The sequence below is a fragment of the Mastomys coucha genome, unplaced genomic scaffold (assembly GCF_008632895.1).
Source record: "Mastomys coucha isolate ucsf_1 unplaced genomic scaffold, UCSF_Mcou_1 pScaffold21, whole genome shotgun sequence".
In the NCBI taxonomy this organism is placed as follows: Eukaryota; Metazoa; Chordata; class Mammalia; order Rodentia; family Muridae; genus Mastomys; species Mastomys coucha.
The window spans coordinates 158685533-158702245 of NW_022196904.1; the positions used below are offsets into that span (position 1 = coordinate 158685533).

At 40.8% G+C, this 16713-nt stretch overlaps 1 protein-coding gene across 4 annotated transcripts in view; it reads right to left on the reverse strand.

The window, feature by feature from the left end:
* Positions 1–16713, reverse strand: part of Pum3 (pumilio RNA binding family member 3) — a 34418-nt gene that overhangs the window by 3457 nt on the left and 14248 nt on the right. For 3 of the 4 annotated variants that reach the window (XM_031390016.1, XM_031390018.1, XM_031390019.1), the window contains 6 exons: positions 16578–16631; positions 12384–12464; positions 5758–5900; positions 4963–5215; positions 2524–2611; positions 455–545 (listed from right to left, as the gene is read on the reverse strand). In XM_031390016.1, the coding sequence (XP_031245876.1) occupies positions 455–545; positions 2524–2611; positions 4963–5215; positions 5758–5900; positions 12384–12464; positions 16578–16631 (710 nt within the window). The remainder of the gene's footprint in view (positions 1–454; positions 546–2523; positions 2612–4962; positions 5216–5757; positions 5901–12383; positions 12465–16577; positions 16632–16713) is intronic. The other variant, XM_031390017.1, reaches the window with a different exon arrangement.

A 16713-nucleotide genomic window follows, 5' to 3' on the forward strand; every position in this document is an offset into this window, starting at 1 on the left:
GAGGGAGAACAAAAAACAAAATGAAAGAAAAAATATAACTACTTACTTATAACAAACTTACAAATGTAGTGAAACTATGCACACTGTAAACATAAAATTCTGTGACTCCTTGACACCCAAGGATGACACTGAGGACTAAAGAGCTGTGTTTGCTTTTCAAGAAAATTTAAAGTACCATCTGTTTATTGTTTTTGTGCGAGCACATATAGCTCCTTGCCTCAGCATGAGAGTATGGGTCAGAGGACAACTTGCAGGAGTTAGTTCTCTCCTTGTATCATGTGGGGCCTGGAAATACAACTCTGGTAGTCAAGCTTAGTGGCAAATGCCTTTGTCTCACCCACCTCTATAGATACTTTGTAATATGTGACTAGACTAAGAGTGACGAGTGATCCCACATTATTGGGAATAGATTCTAAAATAAGTATCCGCGTGTACAGCATGTCACACTACCAACCTGGAAAGAATAATGGCTCCTCTGTTGATGCTGGCCCAGGACTTGAGGTTCTTCAGACTAACACGCTCTACAAGGGTTTTTGCAAAACAACCTGTAAAGTAGACTGATACTTAGTGGGGGCCACATGCACACTCCCGTCCCTCATCTCTATCCCCTTAAGTTAATAAAAACAACCTCACCTATAAACACTAAAATTTTAATATAAATCTAGTACTGTGTTAATATAGCCAATTTTCTTAACTCTGATGCAACTTCCAAACTACTTTTAGTAATAATTATCTAAGAAAAACAAATTATTTTTAAAAAGCTCATTTGGTCACGTGTATTTCTTTGTAATATTTAATGATTTAACCTTGACCCACTCAGCAAGTAAATGTTTGACATCACTTCACCTGTGGCCTGAGTCAGTTCCCCTTACAGAAAAAAATTTAACTACAAGGGACCAGTAGCGTGGCTAATGGCTAAAGAATGAACTTTTAAATGAACTTTTATTTGGCTTACTCATGGCAATTTCTCTCTACAATGCTTTCGTAGCCACATAGACTGTTGTCCCAGCTCTGGAGGTTGAGGCAAGAAGACTGCCATGAGTTTCAGGCTAGTTGATTCCTCCATCCCAAACACAGTTCATCTGTACTTCTATTGTTATTCCCTGTACCCTCTAGGTGCAGCTCATTCTCAGCCAGTGGGGGAATTCTATTGACTGGTCCTTGGAAAGGAAAGGATGGCCTATGCTGATGGCAACAATCTCAAGTAGGTAGTGTGTATATGTAATAATTAATTCAAAGATACGTATGGAGCACACTTAGCTCTTCATGGTAAACAGGGGCAGCTAGTGAGGCTGTTTGCTTTCCAAAGGTGATAAAAACAAGATGTTCTCCACTGTCTGCATTTCTAGATGCTGCCAGTCCCCCACTAAGGGTGGAATCTAAGTCTCCTGTTGAATCTGGTTACTACAGAACATGGTAGAAGTGACATGAGATGACCTCTAAGGATTAATCCTGAGGCAAAAGCACACATGTGCTTTGTTTCCTGAGAATACTCTGTCTAAGAACCAACCCCCCAGGCTGGGGAAGTGCTCCTGCATAAGCACTGAGGACCTGAACTCAGATTCCTAGAACGTATGTATTGCTGGGGAGCCTGCTGTCACTATTATATACCCACGCCTAGAATTCCAATACTCCTAGGAAGGATGAGATGTGGAAACAGGCCCCCTAGGGGCACAGAGCCAGCAGGCCCAGCATATGGAGTGACAAAAGACAAGCTCTGTCTCAAACAAGGTAGATGAGGACTGACATCTGAAGCTGTCTTCTGCCCTCCACACACGTGCTATGTCCATAGTCATACACACACATGCCACAAATAAAATCAATTAACCACCATGATGTGTGCAAGCCCAAGCAGTCTGGCAGTCCTGTGACTGAGCCACTGTAACAGTGGGTACACTCCAATCCCCAACAAGGAGCCTGGAGAGGCAGACAGAGAGAAGCTCCACTAGAGCCCAAATCACTGCTCAGGGAACCACTAAGCTGAGGGAGCTTGTCACACAGCAATACACAACCCAAATAAACAGACACACTTACTTGAAAACAGTAACCACTCCAAGCCTAACAACCACATTTTAGGGCTTTTGGTATTTTAATTAGGAAAAAAAAATCACTAGAAAAATGTTTGGAAATTAACACCTTGTAGAACTCACCTAAGCTAAGCATCAGTGTTTTCAATAATGAAACTGTGACAAAAACCAGCCCCAGGTCTTTATTTTTAAAACTGAGAGCGAGAGATGATAGTACTGCCCTCCGCCCTGCACTGGAAGCTGTCTCCAAAACAAATCCATGACCTTAGCTCAAAGCTTTTCCAGCCACTAACAGCTCAAAGTATCTGCATGGTAGGCAAGCAGTCTCTTAGTGAACTGTGGCGTAGCCCTTGAAATTTAATCATCACTTACTTATTCACAGGCAAGACATCTGCATACTTGGCAAATCACACCTGAACCTAAATGGTCAGTATAAAGTCAAGAAATGCAAAAATTCCATGCAAGATACACACAAAAGATAAGCGGCACAGCCTACCTTCTTTTCCATTTTCTTTCAGCTTTTTATCTTGCTCTATTAACCATTTGAGAACTAGATGTCCCGCGGGATGCTCAGCAACATGAAGCTACGAGAGAACCCAACACATTATTTCAAACGCTATCATCCATCTCTGGTCCCTGAGCCCATCTCTACTACATGTGTAGATATGGATGCACTTAAGTTTCAGTTTTAAGAAGTCTTTACCCAGGATGCCCAACAAACAGCTAAGTAGGAGATCATAGTCCCTACAAGGTAGTTCAGGAATTTGTTTGTTTGAACAGCAACATACAATGCTCATCTAAAAATCAAGTGAATCTGTCCACTCTTCCCATAGTAACACTGTTCTAAGATACAAAGAAACCTCTGGGGAGAATGGTACATGGTGTTTAAATATTATTCATTACAATGACCATTCTGCAGCTTACTTGCTGGCCTTACCAACTGTTCCCACAGTAACAGTGGTCTCCTTTCACTTAGGGTGAGAACCAATGAGCACTATTTCCATAGAGAGCAGTATTTTATCACATTCATCCAATCTGCTCCAGGAAGGCAGGGGTCTGAGCTTCGGCTGACAACCCACTTGTCTCTTCCAATCCAAGTGTCAAAAGCATGCCATACACTTAATACCATGCATCTTTTACTCAGAATCAAATGTGGGTGGGTATTAACACTGCTGAGTGCCAGACTAGACCCATGGCTAGAGGGAATTAGAGATGGGACGAATAACTGTGCTGTGAAAAACATGCTGGACTACTTACTCAACAGGTAGCCCCCAACCTGTTTCCTCAAAAGGCTCCACTGTGTTCTCAGGATTATATCCTCAATGGCTTTAAGAAGCCCTGGCCATCCAGTGACTCTGGAAGATGTGACTCAGACCACTTTTCACTAATGACATGGCAGGAAAGCCTGGCTGGAGAGTCTTCTAGCCAACAAGTAAGAGCCTCACTGCCCTTGCTTTCTCCTGAGACTCTGCTGTGAGGAAGTGTTGCGGCTATGGAAGCTGGCTATGACTAGAACACAACCGGGAAAGGTGGCAGAGCAAAGGAGCTCTACAGGGGCCACGACTCTGCGCCGGTGCAACACAACCTTTGCACTGTGGTGACTTAGAGCTGCTACCACAAGGCATTCCATTATGTATAGCCTCTGGACTGTCACCAGAACTACATCACTAGTTTAAAGTCCCTAGGACTGAACTAAAATGCAGATGTTAGCATTCAGCTAACAAAGGTATGCACAAAAGTGACATGCACACATCTGTCCAATGGATTCCAAACTCTAAGGGCAGGGACTGTCATTTCATCTTTGAGTATCTCTTTAAGCATTCCTGAGATTTATTGCTTTTTCGATTAATGAATGAAAGGCTTAGAACTTGAACAGCTTATTTTATATCCTTGAGCAATGCCAGGGATCATAATGAAAGGCTACTCTATTTAGCACATAAAGGCTTTTGTGAGACTGACAGCAGAGGTCAAAGATTCAAAAAAAAAAAAAAAAAAAAAAAAAATGGTTCCCTGCAACCGCTGCTAGCTCAGAGCCTCAGGAGGCCAGTGTGATCAGCCGATGTCTTCCTCTTGTCTGCCTGATGACTTGCAAACAGAAGTCGTGGGCTCCCAATTCTCCCCTCCCCAGGGCTGTAGCACAGCTCCCTGCAGCCCATACTCTTCTCCCCATCCTTCTTGGCTGAGCTGTTAACCCTTCAGGGCTCAGCATAGCTTCTTCCATTTCCAGGAAGGCTGCCTGGGGACAAGCTGGGCCTTATACAACCCCTTCGAACCAACCCACAGTTGTCCTTCATGGTTTTTGTTTTGGTATTAACTTGGAAAGCTTTTGGGGTGCTGAGGAGGACGCTGCCTGCTGTCTAGCACTATCAAGGTAAATGCAATCAGTGAACTTAAGATGCAATGTAGTATCACACTATGCCCATGTAAATATAAACAGGAATGGTCAGAATGTGCAACTATTTTCTTTGTTTGAGACAGCCTCATCTAGGTGAGTCAGGCCCTCAACTGCATATGTAGAAGAGGATGACCTTGAACTCCTATTTCTCCTACCTCAATCTCTCAAGTCTATAAAGTCTAGGTTTGTGGGTATGCACCGGGCTGAGTGAGTCTTTTTTAATGAGTCAAACAAAATTAGGGAAGACTTTAAGGATAACTGTGGGCACGGGAGTGATGTAGGCTTTGAATTGATGGAGCACAGGACAATAGAGAGAAAAACAGCACTTCACACCACAGCAAGCATGGACTATTCTGGAAAGGTAGTAAAGGGGCAATCACAGATAACCATGAGTCATAGCATGTGTCTGTAGGCACTACAGGACCACTGCATTCTGAAGAAAATAAGTGCTACCACCATGGTGTTCTGAACTGACTGTTTTTAAACGTACTACTGGCATTACTGTTAACACTCTGCAGAATCTATGACTGGGAATCTTACTGCCCCATGGCTCCTGCTGCTACTCATCACCTCTCCGTCCTCGCCACCGGGATGCAGTTCAGCTGCCGCCAAGCTGGCGATGGCATCCATAGCAGGCTGGACATCTCCAGGAGCAGATCCCAGGATGGCACACACTAGCACACACACAGACTTATCCAGCACCACCTCTTGAGTGTGTTCTTGCAGGTAATGCAGCAAAGCTGGAGAGATGGACTCCAAGAGCTCACGCCGGCGGATTGCAGTGTCCTTCTTGCTGTCGGAATATGTTGAATGAGGTGGTAAGCTATCTTGTTATCACAAACCTCTAGTAGCTTATCACAGCCCAGGGCACCATCTCCTGTAACTGTCTGTCCTTCTGCCGAGCATGTGGACAGTGAGCGAGTGAAGGGCAGAATAGGTGGTATCTTTCCATCCCCAGGGTCTGCACACGACCTGGCATGCAACAAGGCTTCTATAAAGGAAGCTGCTTTCTACACCAGTCATAAACGAGTCACCTACCATTCCTAACCCAGCCAATCTTAAACCAATAGACAAGTCATCATGTGAGACAGGACGTGTTCAGAGTGCTTTATAGATGCTCTCAGGAATTAAAGATTAAGATACTGGGAACTCTGAAAGTAAAGCAAACTATACACCTGAATGCCTACTGTGTGCCACGTAGGTGTTCAGTTGTGTTCTTTCAGCCTGATAATGCTATTTCCTTCAAGATAGGCTCTTGAGACCATAGAATTCACTAAGAAGATTTAGGGAAATGGAGGGAGAGAGGACTCCTTGGAGTCCTGAGCCGGCCTTCACCTGTGCGCGTTGCCATCACCCTTCTGCAGAAGCTCGATGATCTCTGGCACCGTGTGGGCAGGATCTCTGGGGCTCATCAAGTACAACAGGACTTTCCTTCCATACTTGTCATTAACTATGCTGGGCAAGGAACTGATGATTTCCTAGATAATGACAACAAAAACTTCCACTGTAATACATTTTCAGGGTTCCGCTGGGATTTGATGGGGATGAAGAACACACCCTGGGTATTTTCCTCACTTCACTCACGTCACTAGTGATGTCAATTCTGACATGTCTTATCAAAGCACAAAGAATTACTTTCAGAACTGTTAATTCTCTACTGTGGCAGTCATTACTCAACAACCCGTTTGAACTAACTGATCAAACCCAAGGACTTTTTAAAGTTAGAAGAGCTACCTCCACTCATTCTGAGACTAACTAATCAAACCCAAGGGCTTTTCAAAGTTAGAAGAGCTACCTCCACTCATTCTGAGTATGTCTTGGGCTGCTCTTACTTAGGACAGCACCTGCTGTGATCTGAGTGGACAGTCAATGTGCAAGAGCACTTAATGTAGCATGAGCCTTGATGGAGCACGCACCTCAGAACCTCCCTGCTGAGAGGAGAGAAGCTGCTCTGTTAATCACAAAGAGTACAAAGGCTTAGCTTGGTTGTATATTCACAGCAAACAAAGGCTGTTTACTACAGTAAAAAGTAAAAACAGGGAGATGGGAAAACAATCTAGCAAGAGGCTGCCCACCACCCTATGAGTTGACATCCGCATTGCCAGTGGTTAGGACTGAAGTGATGCTGCTCTACCCCGGCTAAACACCTCAGCACATCCACCACAGAAAGTCACTGAATTTATCTTATTTCAGAGACAAATTCTTGCTAGTAGCCTGGAAAGGTCTTGAACTGAATGCTAGGGTTACCAGCATGAGCCACCACACCCCCAAAGAATAGGCAAAGGAAATTCATCATTACTTTGTTACAACATTCTTGTTTCCTATGACAACCTTTATAAATGTTCAAATCTACATACAACTGCGTGGAAGTTACCCGGAGCTACAGAGTACTAGCTCCCTTGCTAAGTTTGTAGGTCAGGGTTAGAAGCAGGGATCCTGCATATGACTCCAAATCTGTCAGATCCAAAATAGCATACTCCTTCTCCGAAAGGAAGACATTCTCCTAACATGATACACACTCAAGTCTGGTTTTAGTTTTCTTTTTAAGAATTATTTACTTATTTTACGTATATGAGTACACTATAGCTGCCTTTAGACACACCAGAAGAGGGCATCAGATCCCATTACAGATGGTTGTGAGCCACCATGTGGTTGCTGGGAACTGAACTCAGGACCTCTAGAAGAGCAGCCAGTGCTCTTAACTTCCCAGCCATCTCTCCAGCTCCTGTTTTATTTTTTTCAACTATCAAAAGTATATATTTTGTGTATGGGTATTTTGTCTGCATGTCGGTGTACAATATGCATGCAGTGCCTGCAGAAGCCAGAAGAGGGCATCAGATCCACTGGTATTAGAGTTACAGCACTGTGAGCTGAGTATTGAACCTGGGTCTTCTGGAAGAGCAGCCAGTGTTCTTAAGCACTGCTCCAGTCCCCAGGCTGCTCTTAAAAAAAAAAAAAAAAAAAAAAAAAAAAAAAATCAATCAAACAACAAAAAATGGTATTACTAAATTAATGTCTCTAGTACAAAGGATTAAACTAGAAAGTCAACCATCAACCACGGGATCACAATACAGCAAAATTCAGAATCACGTGTTGATGATAAAATCCCAGGCTTCCCTCAACTTCTACAGCGGCCTATGTACCTCTAATAGCTAATGCACTTGAGCAGCCACCACTGGCTATACGCTGAGACGAAAGCAGGCACTGACCGCCAAGTGCTGTTCATCTATCATGCTGAATGACCCTCCTCACAACACCATGTCCAGGCTCCAGAACCACAATGCCCACCCAGATCTCTGAATTAATTACCTCCACACAAAACATGAAGGCTTCCAGATGCCTTCAAAATGGACCTGTAATTTCAATCACACCAAGGAAAAAAGTGAACTTAAAATTTCAGTAATAAGAGGGAAGACAAAAAAAGGAAAACAATACACAGAATTTATCAGAGTATAGAATTCTTTTTGTAATCTCAAAGTAAGAAAGTCCCCAAGTAGCACTATTATCTGTGCGTTTGATGAGATATTTAATGACCCAATACAGGGAAGCTTTGGTATGTTCTCAGTGTGCCTGAACTCTTTCTCATGGCATAGTGAGAAAAGGTAAGAGGCACCAAATAAGCAATGGATTGCACTGACAGGCCCCACCCAGATAAGCAATGGACTGCAGTGACAGGCCCACACCTAAGAACCACTCTAACGGCACAGCCAGGATGAAGAACTTCTGTAACTGACATGTTCAGGTCGCTTGCTCTGACCAAGCAGCAGGCCTTGCCCAGGCTCCTTGGCACTCTTAAGAGGGTAAGTGGTTCAAAACAAAAATGTACACAGGCGATGGAGTTAAAGTGTACACGCATTTTCAATGAGGACAGAAACAGAACAAGCAACAGAAATCTGAGACCTAAACCTATAGCAAACACAGTGCTACAATAGGTTATATGTGAGGAAAAACAAAAAGCAAAAAAACCCAAAAAACTGTAAACTACTTTAGCCACAGGGAGCTAAAATCTAGCAGAACAGGCAACAGAATTAATGGAAAGTTAAAAACAAATAGAAGAGACTTAAGTAACAGATACCAATAGAAAAGCCAAGGGAAGGCTAGACAACTAGGAAGTCTGAGTACTTTAAAAATATGACTTTACTCCAAAGCCCACCCTCTGGCTGCACTCAGGGCATGTATTCGTTCCGGCCTCAGTCCCCAACCTCCCTCTTTATTGAATACCTAGTCCACCTTGCTCATGCAAGCATCTGGTCTATGGGCATTTTTAAGTTCTAAGTCCTGACAGATCACAGTTAACTACTAAATATGAATGAAAATAACCTAAGGAAAGTTTCAAGGGAGAGGTAGAGACATGGCTGAGAGGTCACAGAGCACTACCTGGCAACTAGCCTTAGGACACAAAGAGTGATTATCAGCCCATGACTTCAACCTGACATTTTGGTAAAGCCAATTACTCTGAAGAGAAAACCCAGCATCGCTAGAGTTTTACTAAGTGGGACTAGCACCAAAGGACTCTAGTGCTTAGTGTTGGTGTAAATTTGACACTGACACAGCCTAGAATCATCTGGGAAGAGAGTCTTACTTACTGAAGAGTTATCAAGAACAGCACGACCTGTGGGTACTACTGTGGGCAAACTGTCTCATCTGTGAATTGATGTAGGAAGCCTGTGGGAAGCTCCATTCCCTAGGTACAGGGTAATGACCAGGGTAAGGAAAAAACTAGTAAGAACCCACGTCTTTACTCTGTTAGTGACAACGGATGCGATGCTTAGAGTTCCTCCCAAGTCTTCACAATAAGGGCCCAAACCTGTCAATCAGAAGCCAAATAAACCCTTTCTTCCCAGGGTTATTTTTCGTTTGTTTGTTTTTTAATTTTCAAAGCTACAGAAATGAAGCTAGAACACACACATGTGATTAAGAATTATAAGGGATAGCAAAAGCCAGTAAAAATGAAAGAGTAACTGCTGGGGCTTCTCCCCTTTTTGTTGCTGTTTGCTTTAGGTTTCCAGTGCTAGGGACGGAAGCCAGGCCTCTTGTGTATTACCCAATGCTCCCACAATGAACTGCATACAAACTCCTTCAAAAATGGTTTGCTTTTCGTTTTTGAGGCAGGGTTTCATGTATCCCAAGGCTGGCCTCAGAGCTGTTTTGTGGCCAAGGATAACCTTGACCTTCGCTTCTCCTGCCTCCATCCTCTAGGTGCTAGAATTACTAAAAGCCTATACTGCCATGCCTGGCTTACATGGTGTGGGGATGGAGCCCATGGCTTTATGGATACTAGAAAAATACTCTACCAAATGAACTACACAGATGAGCTCCAAAAATAGTTTTTAAGAGTGTAAGAAATACTATCACCATGAAAAATAAAAACTAATAAGCTTCAATATATTCACTAGCAGACTATTTCCTACTTGTCATTGAAAAGTAAATGAAATACACAAAGATGGAAACTTATGGACCACAGGTCAAGTCCCATGAAGCTAAGAGTGGGTTTTTTTCCTTTCTCCTCTTTCTTCTCCTTAATTATTTATTTTTTTACATTGCAAAACATTCTTTAAAAGTATAAATAAATAAGACAAAACATATATTTCCCATAAGGGCTCAAATGATCTAGCTAGCTCTTTAAAAGAAAGAAGAAAAGCCTCAACTCTGTAAAATGTTACTCCCCTCACCTAGCCCTCCCTTTTACAGATAGTATAGTATTCTTCAGCCCAGAATGGCCTCCACATTCATGGCACTCCTCCAGTCTTGGCCTCTCAAGTGATGGGATTATAAGCAGGAGACACTAAGACCAGTCAGGTCTTCTTTGTGTCACAAGATGGAAGGCCAAGTACTGAGCACCTTACTCTTTGTAACTTAAAGTACATATTAAAGATTAGGCATCTAAAATATGCACTAATACTTCTTCATTCCCAAACAGAAATGGGCTAGGCTTCTTACTCCTTTAAGAACACTGTTATCCAACCAGCCAGTGCATACTAAAATAAATGCGATCACATTTCATTTATAAATATGCTCATTTTGGAAAGGAAAGTAGATGAGAAACAGCTTAAATTTAGTTTGAAAAGTGAAAGAAAGCTACAGCTGACCAGGTTAGGATTTTGACTTAACACTCTGGGATGTACAGATACCCTGAGGAATGCTTGGCAATGCTTAACTTTTCTGGCTATTTTCAAAAAGCACTAGAACAGACTCTGTGATGGATGGGTGGGAAAACACGAGAGCAATGAACATTAAGTACAGCTTTATCACTAACTTTGGGGTTTAATGGTACACAGAACTGGTAGAGCATTTGTCAGTGAGAGGCATGTCCATGAGTCTTTAGGAATGTGGGTTCCAAGTTGTGGACTTCAAACTGATAAGCAGGAGAAATGAAAACAGCTCCAATAGCAAGCTGAAGTGAGATAAATCGCTGGGAAAGAGCAACCCAGGAGATAGTTCTGGCAAGTCCTGAAGGGTGATTGTTTCCCTCGAAATCCATTTTGAACAGTTATGCACATTTTCAATTTTGTGAAATATTATACAAAAGCAAACTTTCAATAGGCCAGCCGGTTTCCATTTTTGTGAAGCAGCTTTATTCATAGCCAACTCTATAGCCTCACATCTCTGTCACAGGAATTAAAAACAACCACTATTGCTTGGAGTCAAAGGGTACTAAAATCACAAGGAACATGTCAAAAAACTCAGTCTGTGACACAAAACCTTGCCAACTTGTTCCTTCCCATAGTCCAGCCCTCTACAAAGTCATTACAACTTTAAAACAATCAAGAACAAAGCTGGAGAGTGCCAGCCGGGGCATGAGAACCCACAGAACAGCAGACCTTCCCCACCTCCCTTCCACTAGGGATAAACTTGTAAACACCCAGCCACCCTCATCCGGGACTGACAAGGCCACAGCACCCCCACTTGACCAGTCTGTTCTCTGCTGAAACTGTAAGTCTCATTTGTCAGTAAGATTTCTCCAAGGCTCCACTCATGTGCAAACACAATGGTATTTATGATTTCCAGGTGAACAATTGTGTTCACCAAGACTAAGCAGATTTTCAGTTTTGATCTTTGATACCAATAACTGCAATTTCTCTTCCCCACTTGGGCAATCTCAACCTTATCCATTCAATACTTGTGCCTCCTACACATAGGGAAGAGGGATTCACACAAGCAGAATGAGAAAAGGAGTGTCCCAAAGGACAGATGGAAGACAGACACTTCTGACTCTAATATCTACTTCAGAGTAGCTTTCCCAAGAGTTCTGCAAGTCAAGTGCAGGGTAAAGACATTTACTCAAGCATTAGCACCTTTGGTCACTGTATTAGACCTGCATAATTGGTAAGTTGTAAGAAGGAAGTTAATGTTTCAATTTAGTAACATTTAACCTGATTCTATAAAAGAATGCTACGAGCACAACTGAGTAAGTGCTGGGTGTTGTCTTCTCCATCAGCACAGCCCAGCACACAGGGATGGATGGACTGGTCAACTGCAGAGGCTGCTTGTCCACACAAAATGTGTTTAACTGAGTCATCACTACACAGGCAACCATCAAGCAAATTTAAGCACTGCTTTTCAAAAAAAAAGAATCCAATTAACCCCACTCTAAAGTAGAAGTGTCAATATTACATCTGTCACAGGTATAGGAACAGTTCAATTTCAAGAGGTGATGTCCACTATGTGGACACAGTGCTTGTGTGTATGTGTGTGTGTGTGTGTGTGTGTGTGTGTATGTGTGTGTGTAAAATGTTATTTTCACTGTGGTCATTTAAAACAATTACTATCTATTTACAAGGTTGGAATTCATACAAGAACAAAAAAAGTTTCTAAAATAACCTAAAATCTAGGTGACTAGAAAATCATGGAAAATATAGACAGAAAGCACAGGTTAAAGTGTTTATATAACACGTGTGACATTAAACTTCAACACCAGCCACTGACCAATGTAAGCAATTCAATCCATCCAAATTACTTACTGATATGACTATCTGCTTCACAAGCTTAGTATCATCAATGCAATCAAACGCTGCGAGTAGAACCAAGTGAGAGTACTGGCCCTGTAAGAAAGTAGAGACAGAAAAGGTTAAAAAAGACTTCATACAGAGCTGGCCAGCAAACCATTCCTGTGGGTAAAGGCACTTGCTGCCTGATGACCTGAGTCCAACCTTCCACAACCCACATGGTAGAGGAAGAGAACAGACTCTCCCATGCTGTCCTCTGACCTATATACATGTGCAGACCACTTATCCCCCAACATATACGTAAACTAAAGAACTTAATGTAATAAAAAATTTAACAAGACAGAGTAAGAATAAACCCCAGAAACCTAGACATGGTAGCATATGCATTTAATCTCAGCATCTGAGAAGCAGGTAGATAGATCTCTTTGAGTTTGAGATCTACATTATTATGACATAGTGAGAGTCAGTCTTAAAAAAGTTTTCTTCTTATAAACTCTACCCATAGAGTCAGCACCAATCCCATGCAAGCAAGGTTAATCAAAGCCACTCAAATGAACTAGCTAATTTTATATCAGAGAAGGTTAATTTAAAAAGAGAGAGAGAAAGAGAGAAAGAGAGGGGGGGCAGAAAGAGAGAGAGAGGGAGAGAGGAAGAGAGAGAGAAACTTTTCATCAAATAGCCCAAGAACCAGAATCCAACATTTAAGCAAGCACTCAGTTAACGAATTAATGAATGGTCATTTTAAAAATTTTTTAGATGAGACAATTAAACAAAAGATTAGCCACATATAGAAACTATTCAAATCACCAAAATAGAAATGAGTATCCTCAAGCATGATTTTATATATATATATATATATATATACATATATATATATATATATATACACACACATTCATATAAACATGTACACAGAAAATTCTAGAAGGCAAAACACAGTCACCTCTGGATCAAAGAACAATAAATTATTTGTATTGTATTTGTATTATATTTATGTCCAATTGTATTTATTGTATATTGTCTAATTTCTTTGAAAATAACTATATTTAAGTACAAATAACAAAAACAAAACAAAAATCTAAATCATATAAGTCTCTCATTAAACAAACAGCAAAAATTTTCAAGTTCCAAAACAAAGAAACAAATAAATGCTCCTAAATCTATAATAACAAGTAACAAAAACGAAAGTCCACAAGCTAAATAAAACATAATGACCATGAGAACCAGAGAAATCACTGCTTCTCAAAGTGTACATAGGCTCACATGTGCACCACGTGAGCCCGCACACAGTGCTCATAATAACCTCTTGAATTGTTCCTATAGCTGGGACAGAAGTTTCCAGAGTGTGAGGTGTCAGGTGGCATGCCTTTTGAGGGGTGGAGGTTGCATTAATCAGAACTAGGTCTAAGGATTATGAAAGGTCAGAGGCAATGAAGAATTTACTAACTGTGTCTAACCTTGATTCACAGAAAAGGCAAATGACTTTAAACGTGTGAAATACTTTAGAGAAATAGTAACAATGAGTAATAAAATGACGGAATGCATACAACTCTACCTAGCCTATAGATAAAAGTAAAATAAAAAAGGTTCAGCGATGTGGGACAAAGCAGGCATCTCTACACTGGCCAGAATGTAAAGGAGTTTGCTTCACTGGAAAGCGATTGGCAACCTCAATACAGCATGTGTGTATGTGCTCACCCAGCAATTTTAGCTCTAGAGATTTACCCTACAAATTACAGACACATATAAAATGTGTGCTGGAGTACTAATGATTTAAGGAATCTAGAAACAACTTAAGTATCCAACAGCAGGGACCGTGTTACGTGAATCATGGTGCAGCCATGCAATAGAATACTGGAAAGTCATTCTGAGTGAGGCAAGCAGAAGGACAATGAACATAATCCAAAACCACTGATCTCTATCTCTCGGGCAGGCACAATATGTCCAAGTGCAAAGATATTTCTGTATAAATGGAGAAACTGGTTCACACGTCAGTTTAAAAAGCAGACAGTTGCCTCATCTTGTAAAGCACAATTAATTTACACAGAACAAAGACTGTATCTACAGACGCTCCGCAATCATTCCGTATCAATATACTAGCAAGTACCATGCAACTCCACAATCACATCTAGAAACTGAGCATGCGTCTTTCAGTAGCCGAGTCCTAGAAAGTGGGAACCAGCCAATACCGATGACCTAACACTACCTTTATGTAACCAACATTTACAGAGTTCCGTAAGGATGCCATTATAATTCTGTCCTAGGTACTAAGACAGACACAACCTTAGTTCTGAAAGGAAGTCTCAATAAAATTTAAAACACTAGAATAATAAAATAAAAATTTAAAAATCTCAAAACCCAACAATAGCACTTGAGGTTCTAAATAATTGATAGTTTAAATCTACTGGTTATTTATATTGGTTTACCTCCTTCCTCAGAGGTAATTTTTAAAAAGATGTAAAATCGCTAGGCACTGTTACCACCACAATGCTAAGCTAGGATAAGGATCTCAAAAAATGAATTGGTCAATTACTTCATGTAGTCAAAACCTAAAATTAAAGTCTAATTTATTATTTTAAAAGTGCCTTACCAATACAGTTTAGATAGAACTTTCTATTAACATTGCATTTTCCCTCAATCCTAATCTAAGAATTTCAACTGAATCTCACACAGAACTTACTTAACAGTGAATTGTGAGTAGAATATTCTTTATACCACAAGCTGCAGAAAGTGCTTATTCCCTTATGGAAAAGTTAGCTATCTACCAAATGATCACATACTAACTCCCTCATTCCCAACGCCAGAGGATAACCTGTATCACACAGCATCTACCCTACGCTGGTCTGAAAGAATCTGACAAATGTTAGTTGTTCTCATTGACTTTCTTTAATAGGAAAAAGTAGAACTTTCACTCACCAGTAATTGACAAATTTACTGAACTATATAACTAAATGATATTACTATCAGTATTTTTACTACCTATTTTAACCATTACTTGGTAATGCTAGTACAAAAATTATTCAACATCTAACTACACACAGACTTCTATTATTTTTATTATGGTGTGGATGGCATAGCACATTGTGTGTGTGTGTGTGTGCATATATATATGTGAGACACTGCCTATGTATGCAAGTATGTGAGTATGAGACTGCCTGTGCACACACACGTGGAGACCAGACCTCAACTCTAAGTAGTTTATCCACCTAAAAACAATTAATCCCCAGTTTAAAAAAAAAACAAAAAGGGCTGGTGAGATGGCTCAGCGGGTAAGAGCACTGACTGCTCTTTAGAAGGTCATGAGTTCAAATCCCAGCAACCACATGGTGGCTCACAACCACCTGTAATGAATGAGATCTGCCACCCTCTTCTGGTGTGTCTGAAGACAGCAACAGTGTACTTACATATAATAAATAAAAAATCTTTAAAAAACAAAAAACAAAAAAACCTTTGTATCTAATGCTAATCCTTCAATTTATTGTAAGGAGCTAAAATATTTACTGTTTAAGAGCTTAAACTTTTCATAAGTACATTATAAATTTATGCCAAGAAAAAGACAAATGTTTTAATTTATTAAGGTTTTGGTGGTAGCAAAAACCAGTATCCTGTTTCTGAGCTATAATCTTCTATTATTTATATATGTCTTAAACAGGCAGCTGTAATCCTATGTTAGTTAACATGTCTGGAGGCACTCTTTAAAGCAGGTATAAATACCACTCTTCATACATCACAACCACACAGGGTCTGGGGTGCAGTGCAGAGGCAGAGCGCTCCCCCAGACACATGAAAACCTTTGATCTCTAACCAAACACACATACATATACAACTCCTACAAAGAGAGAACTATAGTATGAAACCCATTTTGTATAAGTTAACCTAGAAAAACATAGAAAAGATGTCATGAACAAATTTCGTAATTTTCTGTAGCGTTCAAATTTGCCAATTTGCACAAACTCATCTCACAGTCACATCAAGTCAGTTAGTGACTTTAAGAAACCTGCTTTTAGGCCAGGCAGTGGTAGCGTACGCCTTTAATCCTAGCACTTGGGAGGCAGAGGCAGGTAGATTTCTGAGTTCGAGGCCAGCCTGGTCTAAGAGTGAGTTCCAGGACAGCCAGGGCTACACAGAGAAACCCTGTCTCGGAAAAAAAAAAAGAACAAAAACAAAAACAACAACAACAAAAAAGAAACGTGCTTTTGTTGTACTCACATTGGCAACCTTCTCCACGTACGTCTTCATTGTTTTCACAATCACTTTCCTGTCCTTAAAAAGGAAAAACTGCGTCAGTGAATGTTTAGTTATACATTAAGTACTACATAATACTATGTAGTATTCCATTTCCACC